This window comes from Chionomys nivalis, chromosome 4 (assembly GCF_950005125.1).
Source record: "Chionomys nivalis chromosome 4, mChiNiv1.1, whole genome shotgun sequence".
Classification (NCBI taxonomy): Eukaryota; Metazoa; Chordata; class Mammalia; order Rodentia; family Cricetidae; genus Chionomys; species Chionomys nivalis.
Window position 1 is genome coordinate 57392896 of NC_080089.1, and position 27097 is coordinate 57419992.

General features: G+C 52.8%; 1 protein-coding gene across 1 annotated transcript; it reads right to left on the minus strand.

Annotated features, from left to right (window-relative positions):
• Positions 1-267: 267 nt before the first annotated feature.
• Positions 268-23432, minus strand: Loxl1 (lysyl oxidase like 1). The gene is made up of 7 exons (XM_057767411.1): positions 21967-23432; positions 8136-8244; positions 4822-4959; positions 4263-4419; positions 3643-3738; positions 1812-1927; positions 268-583 (listed from the first exon to the last, which is right to left on the minus strand). The coding sequence occupies exons 1-7, from the start codon at positions 23150-23152 to the stop codon at positions 577-579; spliced, it is 1809 nt and encodes a 602-aa protein (XP_057623394.1). The 5' UTR covers positions 23153-23432; the 3' UTR covers positions 268-576.
• Positions 23433-27097: the final 3665 nt, after the last annotated feature.

A 27097-nucleotide genomic window follows, 5' to 3' on the forward strand; every position in this document is an offset into this window, starting at 1 on the left:
TGGGGGTGAGCTGAAGTGGCTGGAGCTACTTCTGCCCTCACTCAGTGAGATGGGGTCCTCTACCCGAGAGGACAGCTTGGCCTCGGACTAGACCCCACAACGTTTCCATGATGGATACATCTGGGTCCCGGAGGATTGCTGGCATCCTGGCAGGCCAGAAGGCACCCTTTCCACATGTTCCTGCACAAAGACTGAAACCCTAGACCGTCTCTCGGGCCGGCCCCAGCTGTGGTCCACCTAGCCACTAGGCCAACGCAGACTCCAGACTAGAAAACCCTTGTTTTATTGAGCACCCGGGCAATCTTGCTGTGTGGAATGGCCAAAATATAAAAATTAAAAACCAACAACAGACAGAATGATGTTGTAGAGGAGAATTAGGTACAAAATAGGGTCTGGCATCCAGAATCCCTGTGGTTTGGGTCCACGTTCACTCCCTGAGGCCGGCAGGGAGGGATGCCCCAGCCGCCAGCTGCCCTTGCCCTTGAGCTAGGGGGCTGGGCTTCTTGGGGGAGGCTGCCTGGAAACAGGGCCCGCTTTTTAAGGAGAGACAATGGGGGGAGGCTGTCCACTCAGAAATCAGGACCTGAGGAAAGAAAGAGAATTGGTCAATGGCATGACATCTGTGAGGTGGCCCGCCTCGCTGACAGATTCCTTCTACAGATGGGGCAGGCAGAGGGCTCCATCTCCCCGGGAGTGTGGGCTTTGGGGGCACAGTCTCAGCATGCCTCACAGCTTCCCACAGCTGTCCCTGGTTCTTGTCAGGAAATGCTTCTCTGGTTATTTTCTAATTCTGCCCTCCCCCTTTTTTTCCTTTCTCCTCTTCAGAATTATGATGGAAAGCCACGTGTGTCAGTCCCGTGGCCTTTCTGGGAACACTCTGTGCAGCTTCCTGTGTACGCTGGCCCGGCGGCCTGCCTGTGGTCAGGGTCACGGGGATCCTCTAATAAGATCCGAGGCTTTCCAATCACTTATGTAGCGAGGTCTTGGAAGCAAGGGCCTTGGCCTCCACAGCTCCAGTCCTTAGGGGAGCACAGGGTGCCCCAGATGCTTGCGTCTACCCTCTTAGGGCCTTGATGGTGCTAATAAGATCCCTGTGGTCTGAATCACATCCTCATGGACCTTGAAGAGCAAGAAGGCACTGGAAACTCAGGTCTATGGAAGCCAACTGGCCTGTACAAAGAAGGACTTGGTCTTTTCGCCTATCTGCGGTGTCCTGGGTAACGGTAGCTGATTCCACTCCTGAGTAACCTGAACTCTGTACTGAAGTAGAGGTATCAGGACCCATTCTTTCAAATGTGAGCCTGTGACTGGGAGTAATCATTGATAAAAGAGCTGTCTCTCTATGTGCTCTGGTCCTGGTCACACACTGAGCCCTGGCCCTGGTCACACATTCAGCCCTGACCCTGGTCACACACTCAGCCCTGACCCCACAGGCTTAACCTCCATGTGCTGGAGACCTGGGCACACTGGCATCAGGCCGGAAGTCCGCATCCCCAGATTGTGCGGTAAGTGTGTGAGAAAGGTAGTTCTGAGAGCAAGGGAGTTATCAGAACATGGATCTGCAGACTAGGATTGCAGAGGCCATGCACTTCACCAAATCATGCTGCCTTCTGCCAGTTTCAATCTGAAAATCCCAGGATGCCACAGAATTGGACGTCAATACCCCATAGCCCAAGCCCCATCACAAGCACTCAGCTCAGGGCTGGTGCAGACAAGGGTCTTTCTTCTAGAAGACCATAGCTGTGTTTGGCCATCAATGACCCAGGCAGGAACGTGCTCAGAACAGGAATCGGGGGTGGACAAACACGTACTGGACAATTTTGCAGTTTGTTGTAGAAACGTAGCGACCCGTGTAGTGAATGTTGCATCTTACTACGTTGTTGGTAAAGTCGGACTCCAAAACAATGTACTTGGGGTTCACGTGCACCTGGAGAAGAAAAATAGAGAAAGGGGCCTGTCAGGAAGCTGCATCCCACCTTGTCACCAAAGAAGGTAGTGGAGAGGCTACAGACACAGAGGTGACAGAGGGGGAGACAAGGAGGTGGAGACAGACATAAGGGACAAGGATCTGGGACAAAGAGACAAAGGTGGGAGAGTAGGAATAGTTACGGTTCAAGAAAACACCAGCAAGAGGAAATCAGAAATTTCCCCAGAGTCAGAGCCCATTCCAGGAGGGCCCAGCAGAGGGCACTGTTGCCAGTTTCTGCCCCAGAGTGAGGGCTGGAACCTGGGCTACTTGACTCCGACGCTTAAAATCCCCGTCCAGGTGACGCATATTGAGGGATTGACCGTATTTACCGTGCCCTGAAGCCATCATTGGTTGAGAAGATGGCCCAAGCATGTCCTGTACTCTTTGTCTGAAAGAGTTACAGAGACCAACCGTAACAGGTTGGGTGAGCAGGGATCAGTCACTGCAGGACATTTAAGAAGGAATACGGCTGAGATGGGTGTAAAGCTCTATGACAGAGCACCTGCCTAGCACGGATGGGCCCCATCTGCAGTCTCTTTCTCTCACACCCACAACTAATTAATTAATTAGAAAAACAAAGCTTTAAGAAAGACAGGCTGGCGAGATGACTCAGCTCTTAAGAAGGTTGACAGCTCTTCCAGAGGATCCAGGTTTGGTCCCCAGCACCCACACAGCAGCTCACAACCCTTTGTACTTCAGTCCCAGGGGATCCGGGACCATTTTCTGATCTCTGGAGGAGCTGTTCACACACAGTGCACAGATATACACATAGGCAAAACCCATATAGAGAAAAAGAAATTTAAAAAATCAGAAAGTCTTAAAAAGGCCGTGTGACTTGAAATCGTAGTGTACTCCTCATAGCTTGAGCTATGTACTGTTTATGCGGTCAGTTTGCCCACTGCCTGGATCTCAGAGGGGCCTTCATTAGTCTTTGATGATAGCTCACAGGTAGAACTCACTCACACGCACCCTGTGGAGCAGAACTCAGGTTGGGCAGCCGTGAGTGGCTTCTGCTTTGTGCTTTGAGGGCCACCTCTCCACCAGCCTCTGCGGGCAGCAAGAGTCATCACCCACGCCTCTGCCCACACAGAACTTTGGTATGGAGTAGGTCTAAGACAGCTGGCAGATTATCCCCACCCTCTATGTGCTTGCATGGAGGATTTAACTTCCTAGGGTCAGGCCATGGGGACACGACCCTCTATTGCACATCTGTAATGGTGTGCTAAGATGGGCTGTCCCAGTACCGAAGGGAATGATTGGCAGGGTAAGCTCAGGCCACTCCATGAAGCAAGAGGGGACTTTTGGTCACAGACTCCCTGGGGTTTGGCACATGTCCTGCAAGGAGCTGAGAGCCTGCCATTCCACACATGGGAGGATGGGCTAACTGACTCTCTGGGTTCTTTGTCACTCTGAGACAATAATGTCATCCTCACCTCTCCTGTAGCTATGCCAGGGCTGAAGATTCCTTGTGGGTCTACTGGGGGAGAAAAGTGTGTCCGCTTAGACACACCTGGTCAGAGAGGACCAGAATCTCAGACAGTGGTGAAGATGGCAGCCCAGCTGAGCAGCTGGGGAGGTGGGGACGCAGCCAGAGAAGGGAGCGTCTTTTAGAAGAGGGAGAAGATGAACCTGGGCATCAAGTTGGGGAGAATGTTCCAGGTTGTGAGACCCACCTTGAGGATGTAGTTTCCAGGCTGCACATCGGTTATGTCAATCCACTGGCAGTCGATGTCTGCGTTGTAGGTGTCGTAGCAGCCTGGACTCAGGCCCTGGGGAAAGGGATGAAGGAGAGGCTGCATCTCAGAGCCACCCACGCCCATCCAAGGCAGTCTGGGGGCTTCTGCCTCTGTGCTTCCTCCCTGGGCTGGGCCTACAGTGGTTTGGGCCCTCGCTGAGCCACTAGGAGGATGAACCAAGCAGAAGATGGGGATGCCGTGGGCAGACTGGGTGACAAATATGGCCAAAGAAAAGTATGGAAAGTTAGATGGGCGTATGGATATTTTGTGGATGAACCTATGGAAAGATGGTTTGGGATAGACCTCTGTCCCTCTTTAGGCAAACGAGACATGGTGTTATCTAGACAGTGTGACAATGCTCTTTTATCTCCAAGTCAGACACCCCTTGGGATGAGGAAGGAAGAGGCTTTTGCAGGGCCTTGTGATAGCCTCAGGACTGGCAAGAAGATCCTCAACCGGAACCAATTTGGCCCGGCCTTGGCACTTGCCCATTCTTCACTTGGCTGGCCCACTCCCATCCATGCACTCCTGTACCCACCCTGCCACACTAGCCCAACCTGTGTGTGAGAGGTGCATGCATAGCGCTTGAGGTTGCCAAAGTCACACGTGCTGTCCTCCAGGCAGAAGCTGGCCTTGTGTCCCTCGGCCACTTTCTTGCCCGTGGCTGCATCAAGCAGGTCATAGTGGCTGAACTCGTCCATGCTGTGGTAATGTCTGGGGGAGGAAAGAGAAGATGGCCTAGTTTCCCTGGGACTGTCCCTCACATCCCCCTCATGAGGTGACCCGGATGACCCGGATGACCTGCTAAGGTGACTTCCTAACCACTGAGTCCTTCTATTCATCTCTGGTGCTAGATCACCTCAGAACTCCACCTCCTTTTCTAGACATTTGCCCCATGGGCAAAACGCTGCATTCTAGACATTTCCACCCCCTACCAAGGCTGATGGCTCTATGGTCCATCTTTCAACTCAGTTTTGCGGAAGGCCTTTGGCCAGCAATAATTTTCTAGGACAAGAACAAACACCTGCATCCCCCAGAGAGCTAATAGGGAAGACTCAGGCACCGAGTGTGCTGACCCAGGAGAGAAAGAAATAAAAGTCACTCAATCTCACTTACTGGTGGCAACTGTGCCACTCCCAGGTGTGGCGTGGCCGGTTGGGGAGAAAGTCTGCTGTGCCCTGGTTTTTCACACGCTGAGGGAAACGCAGCAACACTCGGAGGTCGTAGTCGGTGGCCTCAGGAGCGTAGGCTGTGCTGTGGGGACAGGCAGGGAGGCTGGAATGGCACTATAACACCAAAAGTCATTGTCTGCCAGCTACAACAGGCCCTGTGTCCAGCCTTTAGTCACTGTTCTCTCAGCCCCTTCCTGCCCCAAAGATACTGACATTTGACCCCTGCATGACAGTGAGGGCTGGCCTCTTCTCTCATGACACTACCCAGACCTGGCTTCCTTTCCTTTCTGGCCTTCTGTGTGTGACTGAGAGCTGTTAACAGACTCAGTCCACAAACTTCCAGCTAGGGCTACCACCCGCCATCACCCTGGGAGAGGTTGGGGGTCACATCAAAATCTTTGAAGGATAATTTAAGAATAAACAGTCTGGGTCCTATGGAGACAGCCCAGCTGGTATAGTGTTTGCCTTGAAAGCATTGAGAACTGAGTCCAATCCTCAGAAGCCTCGTAAACACCCAACCATGGAGTTGTGTGCTTCTAATGCCAGCCCTGGGGAGGTGGAGACAGGGGGATTCCCTGGAGCTTGCTGGCCAGCTAGCCTTGCCAGCTAACTGGTGAAAGACTCTGTCTCAAAAGGGGTAGACAGCATCCTGGAAGATGTCGTGCAAGGTTGTCCTTCGGCCTTAACTTGTATATGAACACACATCACCTGCACACATATTAAAATAAATAATAAAAATAGAGCCTATCAGCCATACCCAGGGACATCTAAACTCTTCCTTCTTCTGGACAGGGCCTTAACTGGTGGCCAAAGCATTGCGTGTCTTTTGTGTGCGGCTGAAAGCCAGGCCTGCACATCTTGGGTAAATCTTCATGTTCCTGGGCCCATGTACTCGTCTGCTCCGCTGCTACAGGTTGAACGCCAGCTCCAAGAGCTGTTCTCCCATAAGACTTTTCTCACTCCCCTTCTTCCCACCCTGTTTGCATGATCACAGCTCTAAGCTCATTTAGCTTCCTAGTCCCAATTCAGTCCCTTCCTCCAGGAAGTCTGCCATGATTATTGTACTTAGAAGCATCCTGGTGAACTCTCCCAGTACTACCTACAGCTCACTCTGATGTCACATGCGTCCTGGGCTGGTCAGGTACGATCAGACCATCTCTCCATCCTCAGGACCAGCAATGTGCTCTTTCCCTTCTGGAAGCCTGTTCTCCATTCATGTGTGATGTTAAATTCCCAGCAGAAGCAGGATAGAAAAAGAAAAGAGGGATTTCTCTTGTGAGAGGATACACACACACAGAGACACGAGAGAGAGAGAGAGAGAGAGAGAGAGAGAGAGAGAGAGAGAGAGAGAGAGAGAGAGAGAGAGAGAGAGAGAAACAGAAACAGGAAGCCTGGTCCGGCTGCTGGCTCCCCTCTTTGCAGCTGACCGCTGACACGCTGACAGCTGTCCTGGCTGGCCTCATTTGGGGCCAGGTTGTAAGGCGAGAGGAGAGAGGTGGCCCGTTGTGGGGATTAGCTCTCTCTGAGAATATGTCTGGACAGCAGGCAGCTCAGACTCCTGTCTGCCAGTACTTAAGGCCCTTGGCCCTGTCTGGAGGAGGCTTGGAATCTGTCTGTGTCTGGGTTGAAACAAAACATCCTCCTTGCCTGTTTGGTGAAATCCTGCCCTGCTGTTCGGCTCAGAACATCGTGGGAAACCAGCAGGATCTAACGTCTAGGCCCAGCTTGGTCACAGGCTTGTGGCGAGACTTGAAGCAACACCCCCTCCCCTTCTCTGGGTTCAGCCTGCAGTGTGGGACCTGGCCCAGGGCTCCAGCCCACACTTGAACTGGCTGGAGATCCTCCCACTGCAAGGCCCCAGCTCTGCAGGCCTTTCAATAATCCTCTACCCAGGCCCCTCCCTCTTTGACCTTACTCAGCCCCAGATCTAACCCCAAGCCCCAGAGCTGTGCATCCTGGCTCTCACTCTACTCCTGCTGCCTGCTTACTTCTGTCCTCAGAGCCTGGAGCGAGGGGTCACTCACTCCAGCTAGATGGAGAAGTCACCCAGGACAGGGGCAGGCTGCATTCTCCTCACCCATCTGGGAGCTCAGGGCTGGACACTTGAGATACTCCAAGATGTATTGAGAATTTGGCTTTAACTAAACGATTTAGACTCATGCAGACCACCACAGAGACTGAGCCCTTATCACGGGAGGATAAAGGCTGGTCTCTTTTCAAGGACAAGAAACACAGACAAGGTCTGATGGTCAGGTTAACTGAGTGGCTGTCCATGGATGGTCCCCAGAATAAGGACACTTTGCCCATCTGGGATAAAAGGGACTTTCACCTGAGTGTCAATCAACTGCTCCACCCATCACTCTGATTGGTGTCATTTTAAAGGCTTTACCAAAGGCTTTATTAAAGATGCAGCAAATCGAGTCACATGCTAATGAAAGTTCTTTATCTTCTCACAAACAGGTCAGAGAGTTTCTGGTCAGTTACACGGGGCTAAAGGTCTAAAATAAACAAATGTTGACATTCCAAAGGGTTTCCTAGAGAGTAAAAGGTAATAGAGTTCACATGCAAAAATAAATAAAGAACAAATATTTTTTAAAGTGGGCAATTAAGGGGGGAAATACGCTTTTGGCACCCCTGTCTAGAAGTGCAACAGATCAATGTCCCCTTTAGCCAGGTCTTTTAACACAGGGAGAAAGGACCCCAAAGCACAGCCGCTAAGCAGAATATGAACTGCTGACAATCCCGCAGTGAGCTCTGCTGAGCAGGATGGGTGTACTCTGGTCTGAACTCAGGGCAACGGTCTCCTCCTCTATCCGGGACGGTACCTAACTGAGGCCTCACTGTTCCCCATGCCTACCAATTCCAGGCTATGATCAGACGATAACCTGGTCAGACAGAGCCACCTATCCTCACCCTGCAGCACTGTGCTCTCCATCCAGGACTTCCCTGACACCCACGCTGACCACTGGAAATACAGATAGGACCAATTTCAGTTCCTTTCATTGTGCCCTAGTCTCCTAATGGGGCAGCCCATCCTGTCACGGGCTGGTGTTACGATTGATGTCATAGTATATTAAAGGTCCTTGTGGGTAATGTATGTAGGCTGGGAGGAACCCACTTCTTCCCTTTTCCTCACTCCTTAAGCCAGGCAAGATGGAGGCCATGGCTCTGAGAGGCTCAGATACTTTGCCAGGCTTTGGGTGACTCCCATGGACTATTGAGAGGCCCCATGCTTCATTCACCCCCAGCGCTCCTTACCTGGCCAGGCACTTCTCCTCCGCGGCACATCGCAAGGAGTACAGGTGGGCTCTCTGCACATACGTTGATGCCTGCACGTAGTTGGGGTCTGGCACCAAGTCAGGGAGGCCTAGAGAGAGCGGGAGAGGAAGAGCACAGTACCAAGAGGGTCAGGCTGGTTACTGCTGCCTCCAAGGACCTCCTCCACCAAACTATTGGCCATTGTCCCTGGCCAGTGGGGTCCTGGGTTCAGGAGGTCAGCAGCAGTAACCGCCTCTACAGCTTGGTGGTGTGGGAGAGTGGGGACAGCCCTAGAAGGTCTGGATGTGAACCAGACTCAGGAACTGGAAGGAAGAGGTGTCTGGAAGGTGGAATGGCATGGCTTAGAGACGGGACTAAGGAGACCAAGGAATTTCCTGGCAGAGCTGCTCCCTCTGTCCTTGCTCCCCAGATCTTTGCATACTAGCCAAGACACTCCTCTCACCTCTAGAGCCAGCCTTCTTCAAGGACCACCAGGACAGCCTGGGCCTCAGGCCCAGGGTGGGCCCCAGAAGGTTCATGGGCAGAGGTAGGTGGGCGTTAATTGGTGGGAGGGGATGGGCAGGAAGAAAACACTCTCCCGGAGCCAGCAGAGGTCTCAGCCTGGTGCCAGCTGAGCTGCTCAGGATATGCTCTTCTTGGCACCTGCTGCCACTTCTGGCCATCAGACTCTAAACCAGCCCACAACCATCCCCTGTGGGCAACTTAAGGGAGGGCCTGGCTCCCACTCTACCCCTGCAGGACCCGGGGGAAGTCTAAAAACTGCTCCAACCATTCTTTGTGACCACTTGTTCTCTAGGCTACATCAGGGTCAGGGGCTTCCCTTTTTCTTCCACCAGTAAGAGTCTGAGTAAGTTACCAGGAATAAGCACAAACCATAGGCAGGGATCAGAGCCATCTCATAATGGCGTAAGGACAGGATGATCTTGAGGTTGGGAGTGAGGGCACGGGTGGAGGGGGAACTGTTGGTGGGGGTGGTGGGGTTGAGCCTCCTTCTGCAGTCGGCTTACAGCTGGGCACCTGGGACTTCTAAATTCTCTCTTTCCTCGGGCCTTGGGGATTCTGTCTGGCAAATGATAAAAAGAGACTGCAAGTTCTTCTAGCATCTTAGTCCTCTGTCCTTGGGGAGTGGGGAAGAGTAAAGGCAGGCAAGGCAAAGTGGGGTGCTTCTAGGCCCCCTGTTTACCAATCCCTCCCATCAGCTTAAAGGTCCTGGCAATGAGGCAAGGGGAAGTCTGGATTCATAGCCTTTGACAGAGGTGTGTGCCTGCACACACACACACACACACCACATACCCCACACACCGCACACATACCACACACACACGACACACACACACCACACACACAAACATGCACACACGACACACACAATCACACACACACCACACACACAAACATGAACACACACACCGCAAATGCACACACACCGCACACACAAACACACAACCCAAACACACACACACACCACACACACAAACACACACACCGCACATGCACACACACCGTACACACAAACACACACACCCAAACACACACACCACACACACACAAACACGCACACACACCACACACACTGCACACACACAAACATGCACACACTGCACACACACACCACACACACACACCACACACACAACATACACACACAACACAAACATATTCACACTTATACATATCCCTTGGGCTCCTGCCCTGGACCTGTTCTCCTTGGGGCCTGGGCCTCAGGGGCAGCCTGATCTGGGCAGCCAGGGTGACCTCACCTACTTGGAATGGAGAAGTTTAGAGTACAGGGTGGGTGAGGATGAGGTGGCTCCTGGCAAATGGGGGACTTCTTGGCCAGCCTAGGCTCTATGACATGAGCCCCCTGGAATGTTTGCAGTCATTTCCCAGGGGACCCTCGAGACCTCAAACCAGCTGGGAGACGGTTCTCACCCACTGGTTCCCAGAAGCTTCTGGAAGGGGGATAAGGAAGAGAGGAGGGGTCCCATTTCCTCACCCTCTAGCAACTCGGCAATAGGTGGGTGTGGCAGCCGGGCCTAAGCCTCCTGGGCCCAACATTCAGCACCAGACAGTCTGCCGCTCCCATCCCAGGCCCGATTTCAACAAATACTACACAGATGGCCCCACCGAGTTTTCCTGGCCCGGCCCTTCCTCACTAGGCTGTTTCGTGAGCTGGCTGTGCAATCCTGGACGGCCAGAAGAGCCAGAGTCCCAGACCAGGGGCACTTGGGGCCAGTTATATTGCTCTTGTTCTCTGATGGAGCTTGTTCCTGGCCACAGACGGAGCCCAGTGACCACACAGGAAGTCCTGGCCTAGGTTACACAGCGGATATGGATTCTGGTTACACACTGATCCCTGATCCTGGTCACACTTTGACTTGACCATGGTCACTCATTGAGCTTTAACTCTCGCATCACATACTGAGTCCCCACCTGGTCACACACAGAATCCTGATTCTGGTCACATACTAGACTCCGACTCTTACCGCACACGGAGCCCTGATCCTGGTCACACCGAACCCTGATCCTGCTCATATTGAGACCTAACCACACACTGAGCCCAGACCCTGGTTACACACTAAACTTAGATTCATCAGACACTGAGCCCTGATCCTGGACACACTGAACCTGGATCCATCAACATCTCTGAATCTTAGTACTGTTGCCCTCAGTTTCTTTTTCTAGATAGGAAACTAAAGCAGCGTCCTAAGAGAAAGCCCTGCAAAAGGAACTATCTTGACATCAGCCTTTCCGGTTCTGATGGAGCTTTGGTGTCAGCCCAGGAGCTGCTGGGAGACGTTACCTGTAGAGCACACTGGAGAGACTAGGGACAGGCTGCTGTTCAATCTCAGCACTGATCCCTGCCTCTTGCCTCAGGAAGCCTTCCCTGATTGGTGGTGACATCGTGGGGTGCACATACTCCCCGCTCACTACTGGGATTTCCTCATATTCCTCTGTGGGTTCCTTTTGTCCAGATGGGGGCCTCTCTAAAGGCAGGGCCTGCATCCTACTCACGGTTAGCAGGCCACGTCCTCTGTTTCTTAAGCAGTTAGCGGCCTAATACACATTCATAGTGTGTGCCTATTTCTTTATAACCCCAGAGCATACTACAGCTGTGGGAGTGCGAGGAAGTCATCTCAAGAGGGCGATGGATGTGTTTATATTCACACAATGAGTCAGGGCAGTTTAGGGAGAGCCTATGTCTCAGCTTCCTCCTGCTATTCTTTTTATACAAATAAACTTGGGGCTGCAGAGACAACTTAGCAGTTTAGAGCACTCGTTGCTTTTGTGGAGGACCTGGGTTCCATTCCCAGAACCCAGATGGTAGCTCACAGCCATCTGTAAACTCTAGTTCCAGGGTATCTGACGCCCTCTTCTGGCCCCTGTGGGCACTGCACACACACGGTACACATACATGTAGGCAAAACACTCATACAAATGAAATCAATCAATAAATAGACTTTTTGACGTCTGCTCTCCACACAAAGACACAGACTTTGGTGCAGTTTGGCAAGGTGCTGACAAAGGTATGCTGCCATTAAGTACACCACAACAGAACCAGGAAAATATCCCTATCCCTGGCACATACCGATGGGGCTTTTAAATCACTGTAGATTGCTCTTGCCTTTTTTAGTAGTTACAGGAAATCACTCCTGTTATGAACTTAGCATTGTCTTTGATTTTGATCACACCAAAGCCCCTATGACTCGCCCAGCTCCTCACACCCCCACTGTGCCCCCATCCCTATCATGCCCTGGCTGTCCTGAGAGTTCAGGCCTGGTCTCCCATCTCACCCTGGGGACCCCCTGCTGAGGTCCCAGGGATACAGGCCCTTCCCTTAGCCAGTATGTTTTTCCAGAATGGAACAAAGCCTCCTTCTCCAGGCTGTGATCCCAGGGGACATTCTGGCAGCAGCCAGCCTTGGGCTCTCTTTCCCTTTGTGGGGTTTGAATATGGGGGAAGGTTGTCTGATTGAAGGGAGATAAGAAAGCCTTGCATGGAGGTCAGCAGGCACAGGGCTGGGGAGTCGGGTCTGCATTATTGGCTTGTAGGGCACAGGCAAGGTGGTCAGTGTGGAATGAAGTCCAGATATAATGTGGTCACCCCTGTTCCAGGCTGGGTCAAATTCAGGGGTGCCATCAGTTATGGGACATAATTCTGAGGTGGGAGTAGGGGGTCGGATATATTTTCCGACAAACTTGGAGTCTATCACCCAACCCTCAGGTCTGGACCTGGAGACTAAAAACATGGTTTTTGATACTGTTTTGTGAAACTCTCATGTCTTTCTGACTATGAAGAATGGGATAAATTTCATGTCTCATTAGTTCAGAAATAAAAGAAAGAAACTGGTCCATGATCCGTGTACAGCGTCTCTCATTTTCCCTTAGGCTTCACTTCCGGTCTCGTTAGGTAAGTCCAGAGCACTTGCTGATCTCTATGGACTGTGTAGTTCATGTCAGATGGGGCTGTGTTTAAAACACAAATGAGACCTGGGCCCGGCAATTCACACCTTTAATCCCAGCACTTGGGAGGCAGAGGCAGATGAATTTCTGAATTTGAGACCAGCCTAGTGTACAAATTGAGGGCTACACAGAGAGACCATGTTGCTAAAATGTTTTTTTTTTTTTTTAAATGGACCTAGGTTCAGTTCCCAGCATCCACATGGCAGCTCAAAACCATTCATAACTCCAGTGCCAGGGAATTTGATACCCTCTTCTGATATCTTTCAGAATCAGGCATGAATGTGATGCAATACATGCATGTTGACAAAACATTCATATACATAAAACATACAAGATAGTCTTACAGGACCTACACTGTGTCTTGATTTTTTTTCAGTCACTGGAAACCTTCAGGACCTTTTGCATGGCTTGGCGTTGCTCTAGAGGAGTCTGTCTCCCCAGGATGCCATCTGCCTGGTCTCCTGGGAAGGAGTGGCCTTGAGCCCTGTCCCACACACATGATACAATGAATGACATGCTCTTACAGGCTTGCTAGCACACAAGTCCCCTTTGAACTGACAGGGGACCTCCAGACCTGCTCAGCTTCCTCCCTAGTCTCAGAGTCACAGGATGGGAGTGGATTAGAGCCCCAAGGCTATTGGACAGCCTTCCTCTTCGGGCCCCCTCAGAGGGTGGCTGGGTCCTATCAGTGATGAATGAGCTTTGCCCCTCCTGTTCTAGATTTGCATGCGGCCTTCTCCAGACCTCTCTGCCTCCATGTGTCTACACGGATCTCCTCATCCCCCAGGCCTGGAGCACTGTGCCAGGCCCCTGTATTCATTCTTCCCTGGGAAGGGTTGTGCTGTCCACAGCCAGGGCCAGGATACTGGGAACACTGAATCAGAAGACAGTAAAGACCCCTGGGATAACCAAAGCCCAGGGCTCAGCTGGGGAGGGCCTGGGTGTGAGCAAACCTGGTCCCAAGCCATTATGCAGGCAGAGAGCTGTCCTGCCATGGCTGGCCCCTAGGCTAAGATAATGGAGATCCAGCCCAGAGAAAGGCCAAACATTCCATTTCAGCTCTGTCCTCCGTGGCAGCCAGGGCTCCATGCAAGGACCAGCCACACTGTTACTGCAGCCAATGGCCTCAGGACAAGCCTACCCTGTCCTCCCATCTTAGGCTAGGTCTGATACACTCCCATGATGACAGTGACCATGAGCATCTTCCTGGGCAGGATCTGAGTTGGGTCTTCTGGTGCCTAAGACCTCGGAGGTTAAATTGCTGTTGTGTTGACCTTCCCAGTGTACTGGCCCATTCCCCTATCTGAGGCTCAGTTTCCCTATCTGAAAGATGCAGGGAAGACTGAACTAACTGGCTCTTGGGCACAGGTTGGATGGATCCATAAACACTTGGTGATAAAAATACTTTTTTTTTTCAGAGCTATTCAATCCATTCTTCAGCCTTGGGCAAGAGCCCGAGACCTCTCCCGACCTCAGCAGCCCATGCCTCATCAGTCAGGAAATTATCCCACTGACCGACCCAAACCCTTCCTGCCTCATGAGAAATCTCTTTCCTCCAGCCCAGTACGTGTGTGCCCGTGTGCAAGTCTATAGGTCCCCTGTTTTCCTCTAGTTCTGCAGGTTCTGTGGGGTCCTAACCCTCCCCTGGCATCCATGTTCCCTAAGCCCCTGCTGCTGCAGCTTTCAGAGGCTGGGGAGTGGAATCCAGCAGAGTCCTAATCTCTTGAGCCCAGGACTGGAGGATAAACACAGCCCAGCAGAAACCCATCAGGCGGCTGGGAAGGATGTGCCGAGTAGGATGTTTTGGCAGTGAACACAGCCAGACTCCAGAGGAGCCCCTAGGTGGGGAAAGCGGGAAGCTCTGCCCAGCTCAGACTTGAATAAAGATGAGCCAGACTGGGACAGAGCTGGCAGCTCCCAAACCCAGGAAATGATTAGCTAATAATTGGAACATTAAGCTGTCAGCACCCGCCCAGAGGTGTTCCACCTGTTCTTGCTAGCTTGCAGACAAAGGTTATCTCCAGAAGTCACTCTGCCCCATGGTGATGGGGCAATTCCAGGCTGGGGAAGGGGGACTATGATGCCTACAGAACTAGGTCTAGAACCTTCAGTGGCTCCCAACTGCCTAAAGAGTGGAGCCTTGGATGCTCACCTTAATAGACCTGGATGGAGGTGGGTGGTCCTTGGACCTCCCACAGGGCAGAGAAACCTGCTTGCTCTTTGGGCTGAGGAGGAAGGAAGACTTGATTGGGGGAGGGGGAGGGAATGGGAGGTGGTGGCGGGGAAGAGGCAGAAATCTTTAATAATTAAATTAATTAATTAATAAAAAAAATCAGCAAGAAAAAAAAATAAAATAAAATAAAAAAAAAAAAAGAGTAGAGCCTAGACATTTCAGGATGGCAGCGGAGGCCTTCTGTGTCCTTAACCTGCCGGAACGCTGAACTGTAAGCATCAGTAAGCAGCTGCTAACATGGCAGCTTGACCTCTCTGTCTCTAAACTCTGAGCTCACTTTGCACTTCTGTGCATGTATGCCTCCCTCCCATCCTCATGGCTGATTATGCTCACACCAGGGCGAAGCCATCATTAGGTCCAGAGCCCACCTGTCAAGCTCGACTTCCTCCTCCAGCACCCTGCTTCCTCTTACAGCACTCACCTCTCTTCCCAGCTACACGCTTCCAGCCCAGCCGGGTTCCTACAGTGGCCTCCTAGTACACAGAGTGTAAAGACCAAAGACTTCACAGTGGCACCAATGTCCTCTGTCGTCTGAGCCCTGTTAATCTTTCTGCCAGGCTCCAATTCCATCTCTGTTTCTACTTCACTCAACCTAAGCATGCTGGAGCGTACTTGGGGCGTCTTTGGGCCACCCCCACTCCCCACCCCATCGGTAATGCTCTCCCTGCAGATGGCTAGATGACTCATGCATGTGGGTTCAGATGTCACTTTCTTGAGGCCTTTGGTGGTCACCTCTGTAAACTGCTCCCTTCCCCATACTCCTCATCTCCTTAGCTGCTTCTATTTTATCCTCAGCACCTACCACTTTACCTATGAATTATGTCTGTAAATGGCAACACAAGGTCCCAAAAGGCAAACATTTCATGTTTCTTTTTGCTAATTCCCAGCTGTAAGTGTTCAGCACACAGAATTGGGCTAACATATACCCACCAGATGACTACATGTCCTCAAGAAATGTCATCTACAATCCTCAGCTGGACAGGAGCTTCTGAGAGCAGTTGGCTTTATGGGCATTGCCATCTTTGCTTGCACTGAGCTGCAAGCCTGGGTATCCCTTATGTACAGTAGGAAGCTGGGAGCTGGACCCTTAAGCCAGGTGTCTGGTTTCTTTCTGGCTGGCTGAGAGTCAGAGAGGACAAGAATGGGTCTAGGGCACTGTTAACCTACCTGCCCAGGTGCTGGAGAGCCAGTGAGCAAGTGTGTGAATGCCTGTACCCACAAGGACTCTGGGAATCACCTGCCTATGGAAGCCTATCTTCATTGTCAAGCAGTGCTGGCATTAGTTCCCAAGACCCTTTTATTTGGGGCTTGGGAAACCCATGGTTCCAGCTGGCCCATGAGCAGAGAGAAGGGTAGGCTGTCTCCTAAGGTTTGACACTTTTGACAGTACTGGCCTCCAACATTCTCCTTTCTGTCTGCCATTCTGACTCCCTCCCAACTTCCTGGAAAACAGCTAGATTCCTGGTTTCCAGGGACTTATCACAAGGGGGGGAGGGCAAAGGACCCAGGCCCAGCCCTTACTCTGTAATCCTGAATCCCCACAAAACACCCTAGGTCCAGCTGCAGTGGGGAGGAGGCGGTTAGGTCAGGCCATGGGTGGGAACAAGGCCCAGCCTCTCCTTCCAGGCCCCCATGCTGCTCCCATACTGCCCCGCAGGAATGCTGGGCACAGGAATTGGAAGCAGGTGTGGGCTGCCTGGCTGGACTTCTGGCGGCCTCCTGCTCCCTCCCTCCCCTGCTTGTTCTAGCCACCGCCTGGGGAGTTTTCCATGTGCTCTTGGCTTGGAAGGAAGTGGGGTGTACTCTAGCAGGGTGCTCCTGGGGAGAGGTGCCCCTCCTGAGTACAAAGGTCTGTGAAGATACCCCACCCTGGGGCATCAGGAGAAAGGAAAGATGGGGGACAGAACTCTCTAGCTAAGCCTAGCAGTAGGCACTAAGGACTCTCCATACCCCCATTTCTATTTCTGCTACCAACCACAACAACTGGGGGGGAGGTGGACAGGGTCTTAACCTCAAGGCAAAAACAAAACAAAACAACAAAACTTTGGTTTTTTCCCCCAGAAGTTCAGACCGAAGAGTCATCGAACACCGAGTTAGGTGGCACTGTAAAACACTGAGTAGGGGGACAGTGAGGGGTAGACGCCCTTCCTAGGTGGCCCTGGCTTCCCGGAGCTGCAGTTCCCTCCTGTACAGGGTGGCGAGAGCACTATCCTACACTGTAACTCTACCTAGGGCTGTTGGGTGACTTAAGTGAGGAAGTGGGAAGAGCGCTTGGCGAAGCATAACTCATTTATAAGCAGTGGCAGCTACCATCAAACGTTTGTTTAAACAAGAGCCAGCTCCGCAGAGACGTCCAGGCTGCGGGCAGGGGAGTGGAGGCCATATGAGAGGGTAGCGAGCCAGGAGACAGGAAGTCGGCCCGGAACCCTGCCTGTTCCCTCAGACATCCACACCCCGCTCTTGTTGCCACTTACCTATATGACCCTCTACAGCTGTCTCTGTTACAACCAGTACCAAAATCGCCATTGAATGATTGAATATATGATCAAAGGAATGAATGAGTAAATGATATACAGTAACACAGAGAAAAATTAAAAACGATGCATAGCTATGAACACAGTGTGTGTTCACACGGACTCAAGTCCAGGTTCACTATCAAAAGTCAGCAAGTGAGCCCCTCATCCCACCTATGGAATGGGACAATTCACAGGACGTGGCTGAGACCTGAGGAGTAAAGGAGATAAAGTGGGAAGTCATTTGGAGCTTAACTCTTACCAGTGCATGCAAAAGGAGGCTGTGCCCCAGAGATGCCCAACTGGCAGAGGGGCAGGACTCTTGTCCTGTCTCCCATTTCTTATCTTGTATGGTGTCACTTACTAGTCTCCCTCTTCTCGCCTTCCTGGGGCCTGTGATCTGTGTCACTAAGCTTGTGGGGACAAATGCAATCATGAAATCCCACACGTAGGTCACAAGGCTTAGAAGGTGGGTGCGGTTTAAGAAGCTGCTGCTCAGCCTGGCAGTGGTGGCGCACGCCTTTAATCCCAGCACTTGGGAGGCAGAGGCAGGCGGATCTCTGTGAGTTCGAGGCCAGCCTGGTCTACAAGAGCTAGTTCCAGGACAGGAACCAAAAAAGCTACGGAGAAACCCTGTCTCGAAAAATAAAAAATAAAAAATAAAGAAGCTGCTGCTCCATCTCTGCCCAAAGGCTCTAGCTCTGGGAACTTGCTAGATAGAGGTCTCTGCCTTCCTGTGCATCTACTCAAAGCTCTGTGGAGGAGAGCAGAGGACCCGGAGGGGAAGTCAGGCTGAGGAAACAGGGAATCAGGCTCAGGTGAATGAGGGGCAGCTGGGGTGAGGGCAGGGAGCCAGGGCTGCCCCCAGGAACTGAGGGCCTCTGCAGCTCAGGAGGCTGGTTAGAAAGGGCACTACCCTAGGAACACCCTGAGATGTTCAGGAAACGTGATCCCAGGAGCAGCACAAGGGTTGGTGGCTGTGGATGCCCAATAAAGAGGAGGAGGAAAGAAAGAACCTCAGATTCTGAGGTGCTAGGTGCAAGTGTCAAGATCCAATTGGCCTTGTCAAGCCAGGGATGAATGAGACATGCCAGGCAAGTCTGACACAGCTATCAGGGGTCCCCTGATGGACAGCCACCTTTGTGACCTGTTCCAGATCCAGCAGATATGTCTTTCACAGACAATGGTACTCAGGAACCCTAGACCAATGAGGCAGGCTAAGTTAGAAGGGGGAATCCTGATCTCGTGGGGCTGGGAGTATCTCAGCATTGAGAACTCTAGCTCAAAGAATGTGAGGCTGTGACAAGCAGGAACTGGAGCAAGGATGCTGGGGGAGGAGGGCCTGACAGCAGTCTCAAGGAGAGGTGGCATGGGGTTGGCACAGAGCGGGGGACCTGGAAGACCTGGGAGGCAGGCAGTCACTCCCCAGCCTTCTCTGAGTAGATGTGCGAGAGATGAATGAGGGATCTGAGCCTCTCTGAGCCTCCAAAAACCCTCCTTCTCCTCTGTGACCTGTTCTAGCGTTGGAGACAATGGCACTGCAGAAGCCCTGAGCAGTCCGGCACCCAGCATGAGAAGAAAGAGGAGAAGGCTGCTGAGGCAGAAACTGAGTTCAGGACAGACAATTGGAAGCCACATACATAAGGGGGGACGTGGGCGGTGCTCACATGTGTTTGCTGTTGTAAGGACAGATCCACACCCACACACAAGCACAGTCTGCCAGCGCTGGGCCTCAGACCCCTGGATGTGTGGCCAGGAGGGATGAAGTCAGCCTCGGAGAATCCGCCCTGAGCTCCCACACCAAGCCTGGGGGGCTGATCTCAAGTACAAGGCTTGGACTTCACTGGGCTGGGATTTTCCATGGTCCTAGACTAGCAGGATGGGAGGATGGAACCAATATCAGGGGAGTCTACTGTCCCTTTTCTGGCTTCTTTGGGGGCCCACACTAGCATGTACCATAACTCCATCCCCATATCCTATTTTTCTCGATAGTTGAAGGAGGGAGAACTTAGAAGATGCTGCTCACCATCCCCTGCACACTGCTTGGTCACCTCCTCTGAGAAGTCCTACCGGAACCTCTGGAGTAAAGGCTCTCCGCATTCATTACAGATGTTCTTCCTGCCCAGTCTGATTCACTCCCACCTCCTGGGATTTTGTTTGTTTGCTGTTTATCAAGACAGAGTTTCTCTGTGTAACAGCTCTGGCTGTCCTGGAACTCGCTCTGTAGACCAGGCTGGCCTCCATCTCATAGGGATCCACCTGCCTCTGCATCCTGGTTGCTGGAATTAAAGGTGTGCTCCACCACCATCCAGCCCAGCTCCTGTGATTTTTGAAGTGGAATTCGGAACCCCACGCAGAACTGAATTATGGGCATGTCAGAGTGGGTGCTCCCCCAGGATGCCCAGGATGAAGGAGACTCTCCTCTGAACCTCCCACAGCGTCTGCTCCCAATATTGATCTATTCCCACACCAATGTGTCCTTTCTGCTGGGCTTCTCTCAGGGCAGATCCTGAATTTGATGTGTGCCAGCCTGGATACCCAAGAATACTGCCTTCAGGGGAGAAGTACATTTGATCTGAAATGAATGGTGGGACTCTAGGGTAGTAGCTGGAGCCTGCGGAGCACCAAGCACCCCATTCCAGACACGGGCATTGTCCTTTTTATCCTCCTCCGAACCAAATGACTTCCTTGAAAGTTCACAGGCCACAGAGGGGCCCTAGAAAACCCACTGGCTCAAGGCCCAGATGTTCAGTGCCTGGCCTGCCTCTGCCAGTCTTGTGGCATTTGAGGCCTTGGTTTTCTCCTCAGTTCAGAGGTGGGGCCCTCCTGGCTGAGTTTCTCCGAGCTGAGGTCTTACATTCTAAGGAAAGCAGCCACAAAAGTCAAGCACTTGATAGGTAAAGCACCCCCTCCTCCAAGGGACTCCTGGGGCAAGTCAGCGCAAATCTATACTAGCCTGCTGCAGGCGGCGTCAAGCTGGTGACAAAGGGCTCAATGCATTTTCACCATAGATGTTTGGCATTGCATCATAGAAGCCCCCAACCCCCTGTTATGATTTACCCTCAGCGTCTGTGGTTTTCAAAGCGGGGTTCAGAACTAGACTCAGTTCTAGTGGATATGTCACAGTAGGTGACCCCCTGCTTTCTGGACTCTCTGTCCCCTGGCCTTCAGCCCTGGGGCCTGCTAAGCAGCAGCTCTTCAGTTTTGACCAGATTCAGCATTTATCTGATGCTGACAGAGGCTGAGGAGCCAGGGCTGGTGTGGGCACCAGCACCCTTGGGTCGCACAGGCTCATCTTCACCTGACAGCCCTGATATAGTAAGCCTGGTATGGAGCAGAGGCTTGTGGGCAGACGGCACTGCCTTCAGGGTGTGCTGCATGTGCACTGAGAACTCAGCGGAAACCTTAACCAGGGAGCAGACAGTTCTGTATGGAGAACACCAGCAAAGGGGATTCTAGGACAGCAGAGGATGGGCCGGTGGCCATCCGGCACTGGCCAGACACAACAGTTGGCCCCTGTCACAGTAACAGCACATGTGGAAGCTGCCCATCTGGCAGAGGAAGACTGCTCCACCCTGACCCTTGTGTGCAGATGACCTGGCCTTCCCAAGAATAGGTCACATCTCCATCCCTGGGGAAGCCAGGGGGTGGCCTGTCTCCAGACATTTCCCAGGACTCTCCCCCAGGGCCAAGATGAAAGTGAACCAGTAGAGCACTGGCCTGGGTTATGTCTTAGGGAACATCAACAAGCACAGGACCCAAGATAAATAATATTTAATATGATATTCTTAAAAAGCAATATCAATACAAAAAAATCTGCTATGAACAAATATCCTGTATCAAATAAAGACAGGACCCATATTGATTTTTTCAGATTTTTTTGATTTTGCCTCAGTTATGGAACCATTACTGGATCTATTTAAAATTTGAACATATTTGTTGATAACAGATTTTTAATGCACTGAAATATTACTTATTTTCATCACTCGGGTTTTTTTAGTGCTCCATTGAATTTTATGCCCTGGCCAGTGGGCTCTGGCATCCCAGTCTTATGGGCTCCCCTCAGGGATCTGCAAGCTAGGTCTGTCTGTTCAAGGGTTGCTCTTTGACCTCCTACTTAACTCACCAAGGGCCAGCTTGCTCACAGAGGTCCAGGCATGAAGACACTGCTGTACCCCCAGAAGCAGCCTTAAGCCCTCTTGACCCTGAAGGTCCAGGGTTCCCACAATCAATCCTTGCCTCACGCTTTGTATACAGTAATTTCTGAGAGTCTTAGGAGATTCCCTGACTGGAAGGGGGAGATGTAGGGAGAAGGGCTTTCCCCACTTGTCCCTAGATGACCCCAACCAGATCTGTAAAGTACTTCTTAAAGCTTGGCTAGTTCTTCCTCGATTACTCCAAAGCCAGAGTCAGCCTCTGACCCTAGTAAAGAGTGGATTCAGGGCAGGCGGGGAGGAGAGTCACACCACTCTTGACTACACCCGTGCCCAGCCACTACCTGGAAACCTTTGGTAAAAGAGAGGATCTGCACCCCTGAGGCAGCATTCACCTGTGACCAGAATTCACCTGTGACCAGAATGCTGAGCCAAGACGGTACTCACCGCGACCATTCTGGTTGGGTCGGTACACACTACCCACGCTGAGCCGGCCCTGCTGGGCGCCATTCCGCTCCCCACCCGGCGAGGGCGCATCAGAACTACGCACAGGTAGGTAAGGCGGCTCCACCACGCGGAATGGAGGCTGTGGCTCCACCGCACGCGGAGGGACGTAGGTCTCGGGCGGCACATTGGCTGCATAGGGAGGGTACCAGCCCAGGCGGGGATCACCAGCGTAGGTGCCACCGGCCCCGCCGGGGGCCTGCGCTGCATCGGTGCTGGGATCGGGGTAGGCCTGCTCGAAGCCCGGGGTGCCTTCATTGTACAGGCTGTGGGAGTAGCGACGGTCAAGGCCGTCGGAGGGTTGGGGTTGAGGCTGCGGCTGAGGCTGGGGCTGCGGTGCATATGGCCTCTCCGGGGCTGGGTAGAAGCCCTGGGCCGGGTACTCTGGCTGCTCCTCGCCGCCACCTCCGTACTCCTCGTAGCGTGCCCGGGGTTGGGGTTGGAAAGGATAGATGACCCCAGCCGAGGCTACAGCCGCAGCCCCCGCGCCCATGCCTCCTCCCGCACCGCGGTAGTACACGTAGCCCTGTTCGTAGGTCCGCGATGCGGGATCGTAGTTCTCATATTGATTCACGAAGGGCGCCTGCGGGTAGGGGTACTGCTGTGGGTAGGAGGATGGCTGGCGGTAGGTGGTGGCGAAGGCCGAGGCTGAGACAGAGGAGGAGGTGGAGCCCCCGTGCCGTTGCTGGGAGACCGAGGTGCGAGCCCGAGCCATGCCTGAGCTGTCCCCGACGGCCACCTCTCGCCAGTTGTCGGGCACCTGGCCGAAGCCGAAAGGGTGCCGCGTTTGACCTCGCACAGTGTCCGAACCCACGCGCCCTGGCAGGGGCAGGGACGGCGCCTGCCGACGCCGGGGTCTCCCCTGGCTGCGCCGCTGAGATGTTTGGGGCGCGCCTGCCAGCAGCACTCTGGAGCTACTCTCTCCTCGTTGGGGCCCGGCCGGCACGTACTCAGAGCCCGAGTTGAGCAAGCTGTACACCTGCCCATTGTTCTCCCACTGGATCAGTTGCCGCCAGCGTCCCGGGTCCGAACCCTGTCCTGGCTGCGTCTGCTGCCCGTGCACCAGGACGCACAGGCAGGCGCCCCACACCAGGGTCCCCAGCTGGCTGCCGACTCCGAGCAGAGCCATAGTGGCCCTTCTGCAGAGGCCGGGTGGGCAGAGAGTCTCTCAGGAGTGGGCCCCGGTGGGTGCTTCTCTTCCCACGGCCTCGAGGACAGGAAGGCTCCTTGCCTGCCCAAGCTCTAGCTTTGTCCATCCTGGCCTTGTCCCGAGCGGGACGGCTCCTCCGATGACAGCATTTCGAGGCCAAGGGGTCAGGGCAGGGCAGGGGCGGTGCCCAGGGCTGCACGAGGCTTTCCGCAGGGCACGAACGGGCAGGACCTCCTGGGGCCCTTACATGGCCAGCCCCACACTGGCCGCTGGCTAGGCAGGCGCTTTTCTACTCTGAATGAATAAGCAACAGGCTGGAAGTGTCTGGAGGTTTCAGGAACCCGGTCCGCCTGCTGGGGCCTCCTCCGCGGGGCCCTATGGCCCGCCGGGTTTTAGCTATGTGGCCTGTCCCACAGAGCAGTACTCCCTCAGTCCTTGTAGCTTCCAGCCAAGCCACAGACCTGCCTCTGAGGAAGGGAATGAGGCTGGGAGTAGGAGGGGGCCCCTAGGGACTCAGCTCTGTTAAGTGGGGTTTCTGGCAAGCACCACAGGGTTAGGATGTGGGCACTACCCTGCTGGTTCCACTTTACTCTGGACACAGTTTTCCTGAACTCCACTTTTCCTCATTGGCTTCACCTCTTCCCAGGCCTCTTGGGGAGCCTTCTTTCTTCTCCAAAGCTATTGCTAAAAGATGTCTTTGCTAGTGAGCCTCCCTGGGAAGATGCCTACCTCTAGCTGGGGCTATCCTGAGGACATTTGGCATTTGGTCCTGAGTACAAAGACACTGGACCTTCAGCTCTTCCAGCTGGTCTCCGTCTATAGAAATGGAGACTATGGAGTGTGTGTGTGTGTGTGTGTGTGTGTGTCTGAGCTGAGCAGGACTTGGGGGCTCATGGGAGATACTGACTTCACGCATCCCCAGTGGTTTCTGCCCTGTTTCATGAGTCTACCTTAGTCAGAAATAATCTGAGTTATACACATGGTTAAGATGAGCCCAGCAGTTGGCTGCCTTAGATATGGAACAGGGTCCTTGTGAGGCAGAGAAATCATTAGCATAAAACAGTAGAGAGGGAGAACCAAGGCTTGGGAATCTTTTTAAAAAAATATTTATTTATTTATTTATTATGTATACAATATTCTGTCTGTGTGCATGTCTGTAGGCCAGAAGAGAGCACCAGACCTCATTACAGATGGTTGTGAACCACCATGTGGTGGCCCGGAATTGAACTCAGGACCTTTGGAAGAGCAGGCAATGCTCTTAACCACTGAGCCATCTCTCCAGCCCCCAGGGCTTGGGAATCTTAAGTGTGCTCCTCACCAACTCTGATCTAGTGGCCACATTTGATCAATGGGAGATCATTCCACCTAGCTCCATTTGTTCTGGCAGATTCTCTGCTCTCTCTGGGGATGGCAGGGCTAATAAGAAAGATGCCAGGCATTTCAACTTCTTTACTTGATACCCAAGAAGTTACACTCTAAAAGCTGCTCGACAGGCCTTCCCTTGGCTGTGTTCTCCAGGTGTGGCCCTGGGAACTGGAGGACAAAAATCACCCCTGGGACTTGCAAACAAGGGAGGACAGACCTGTCTTCCACACCTGGAGATTCTGTTTTGGAAACTCCTGGACCCCATCTAAGGAGGAAACAGCCAGAATGGCACTCCTTGGGAACAGGGACCCCTCTGTCCTCCATCCTTGCCATGAAGCATTTATTGGCCAACTGAACTGTCTTTCAGGACTGATGCTCCATTTATGAGTTTGGGGACACTAGATATCTAGAATCCAGCCCAAGAATTGGAGGCTTACAATACCTCTCCTGCCTGGGCCCCTCTAGCTCCCAATATCAAGTCTGTTTCCCTACAGCAGTTTTATGCTGAAGACAAACAGGTCTTGGCTCATCTGGAGCCTGGGGCCTGGAGGGTTAAGCCTTCCCTGTCTTCCTGCTTGCCCCCTGCAGTGTTGGCCTCAGCTGCTTAGAATCCCTGGGCTCCTATAGGGCCTTGCAGCCAGCCAGATGGGCAGCAGAGGAGGAGAAGTGGAAACAGGCCTTAGGGTACCTTTGACTTGGAGGGGAGGAAGGTTTGAGGGAGGATATGGGATGGTTTTAAAGAGGGGAAGGGGATTAGCAGGACCCTTTTTTTGCTGTTAGGGCGGGCTGGGGGGGAAGGCACTGCCTTGGGGGTTTTGGGGTGGGGAGATTGGGGCACAGGCCATGGTGCTCAGCAAGCTGCTGGGAGCCAGCACTTGGCGTGAAACCCTAGCTGGAGTTGGCTCTGGTTCTTTTTTCTTTTTTCTTAATAAGGTCGAATCAGAGTGAGTCAGAAGAGCCAAGTTTCCTGTTAGGTTGTGTTTGAATAAACTCTGCTCTGAGCAGAGCCTGGGCCTCTGCACAGAATCCCTAGGCCAGGGCTTTGGGCCCTCCAGCCATCTCAGCTGAGGCCAGAGTCCTGGGGTCCACAGGACAGCTTCAGCCAGTGGCCTAGCTGGCCACTCCCCAGGGAAGCTGTAAGCTCTCTTGAAACCTCACGGTCTTGCCTCTGACCTGGGGAGGAGGACAGATTAAACTTTTCTTGTGACAGATTTGGGAAGAAGAAATGAGGGGATTGTGAATAGTACCCAGCACAGTGCCAGACACATGGCCACTATCTTCTTCCTTTTGACTCGTGAGAGAAGGGATGAGTTTATCCCTGGAGGGTGAACTGCACCTCATTTTCTCTGTCCCTTTCTTATTTTTATTCATCTTTATCTTTCCTTTCCCAGGGAAGGTTGTCCATCTTTCTTAAGGACAGGGTCTCTCCCTGGCATGGAACATGCCAGTTAGGCTGGGTTGGCTAACCATGGAGCCTGGGGAGCTTCTCTCTCATTTTGTGCAGGGCAGGGCCTGCCCTCTCCCTTTCATCCCTTTCTTGGAGGCCAGGAGGGCAGTTTTTCTCTACCTCTCCACATGCAGGGGTAGGGCCTAGCCTCAGAAGCCGGCAGGGTCTCTGCATGCCTAGGTTGAAAGCTGCAGCATGGGAATCTGACGGAGACCTAGACCGGATATGGAGGAGGCAGAGCACACATCAGATACCAGCTTGGACCCTCCGGGTTATCTGGGACATAGCTATTTTAAGGGGAGGCAGCTCCTTGCCCAGCCTGTACCCTACTGCAGTCCCCATCTGTGATTTTAAGACATAGGCATGTGACTGAGGGATTGGAACATACTGCCAGTTCCTGGCACTAGGAACTAGTCTCAAGGGGCCTTCCGAGGGCTGGTACAAGGCTCAGTCAGCTACATGTCAGTGTTCCCGTGGAGTGCCATTATCCCGTGACCCTGAGATGAAACTCCAGGGTTTGGGACTGAGGAGATATCTCACTAGAGTGTCTGCCTTGCAGCCATGAGGACCTGAGTTCAATTCCCAGAACCCATGTAAAAGGAGCTAGGTGCGATGGTGCGTGTTTGTAGTCCTGGTGATGAGGAGGCGATGAGAGGATTTTCGGGGCTTCGTGGCTTGCCATCCTAGCCTAACTGGCAAGTTCTAGGCCAAGAAGAGACCCTGTCCTAAAAAAGGTGGACAACATCTCTGGTCCTTGAATACATGCACACGTGTGTATGTACAGTGCATACACATGCTTCTCTACACATGTGTGCACACCCACAAAAGAAACTCTAGGTTCTGAAAAAACCATGGAGAACACAAGAAAGCAGCAGAAGGCTTGCTCAGCAGAGAACTTCAGGAAACCGATAAGGAAAGGAGCCTTGAGATCCCACTGCTTTGGCGAAGAGGGGACCAGGGAGCCAATGGTGCAAGAGAATTTCCTGTGGTTGCGGGCAGGAGGGCAAGCCCCTGAGAGCCCACTGTTTTCTGTCACGCACACTGGTCTGCTAGGTCTCCTGTCCTCCCTGTCACTAACTGCCCAGGTTAGGCAACTCAGAAAAGACCACTGA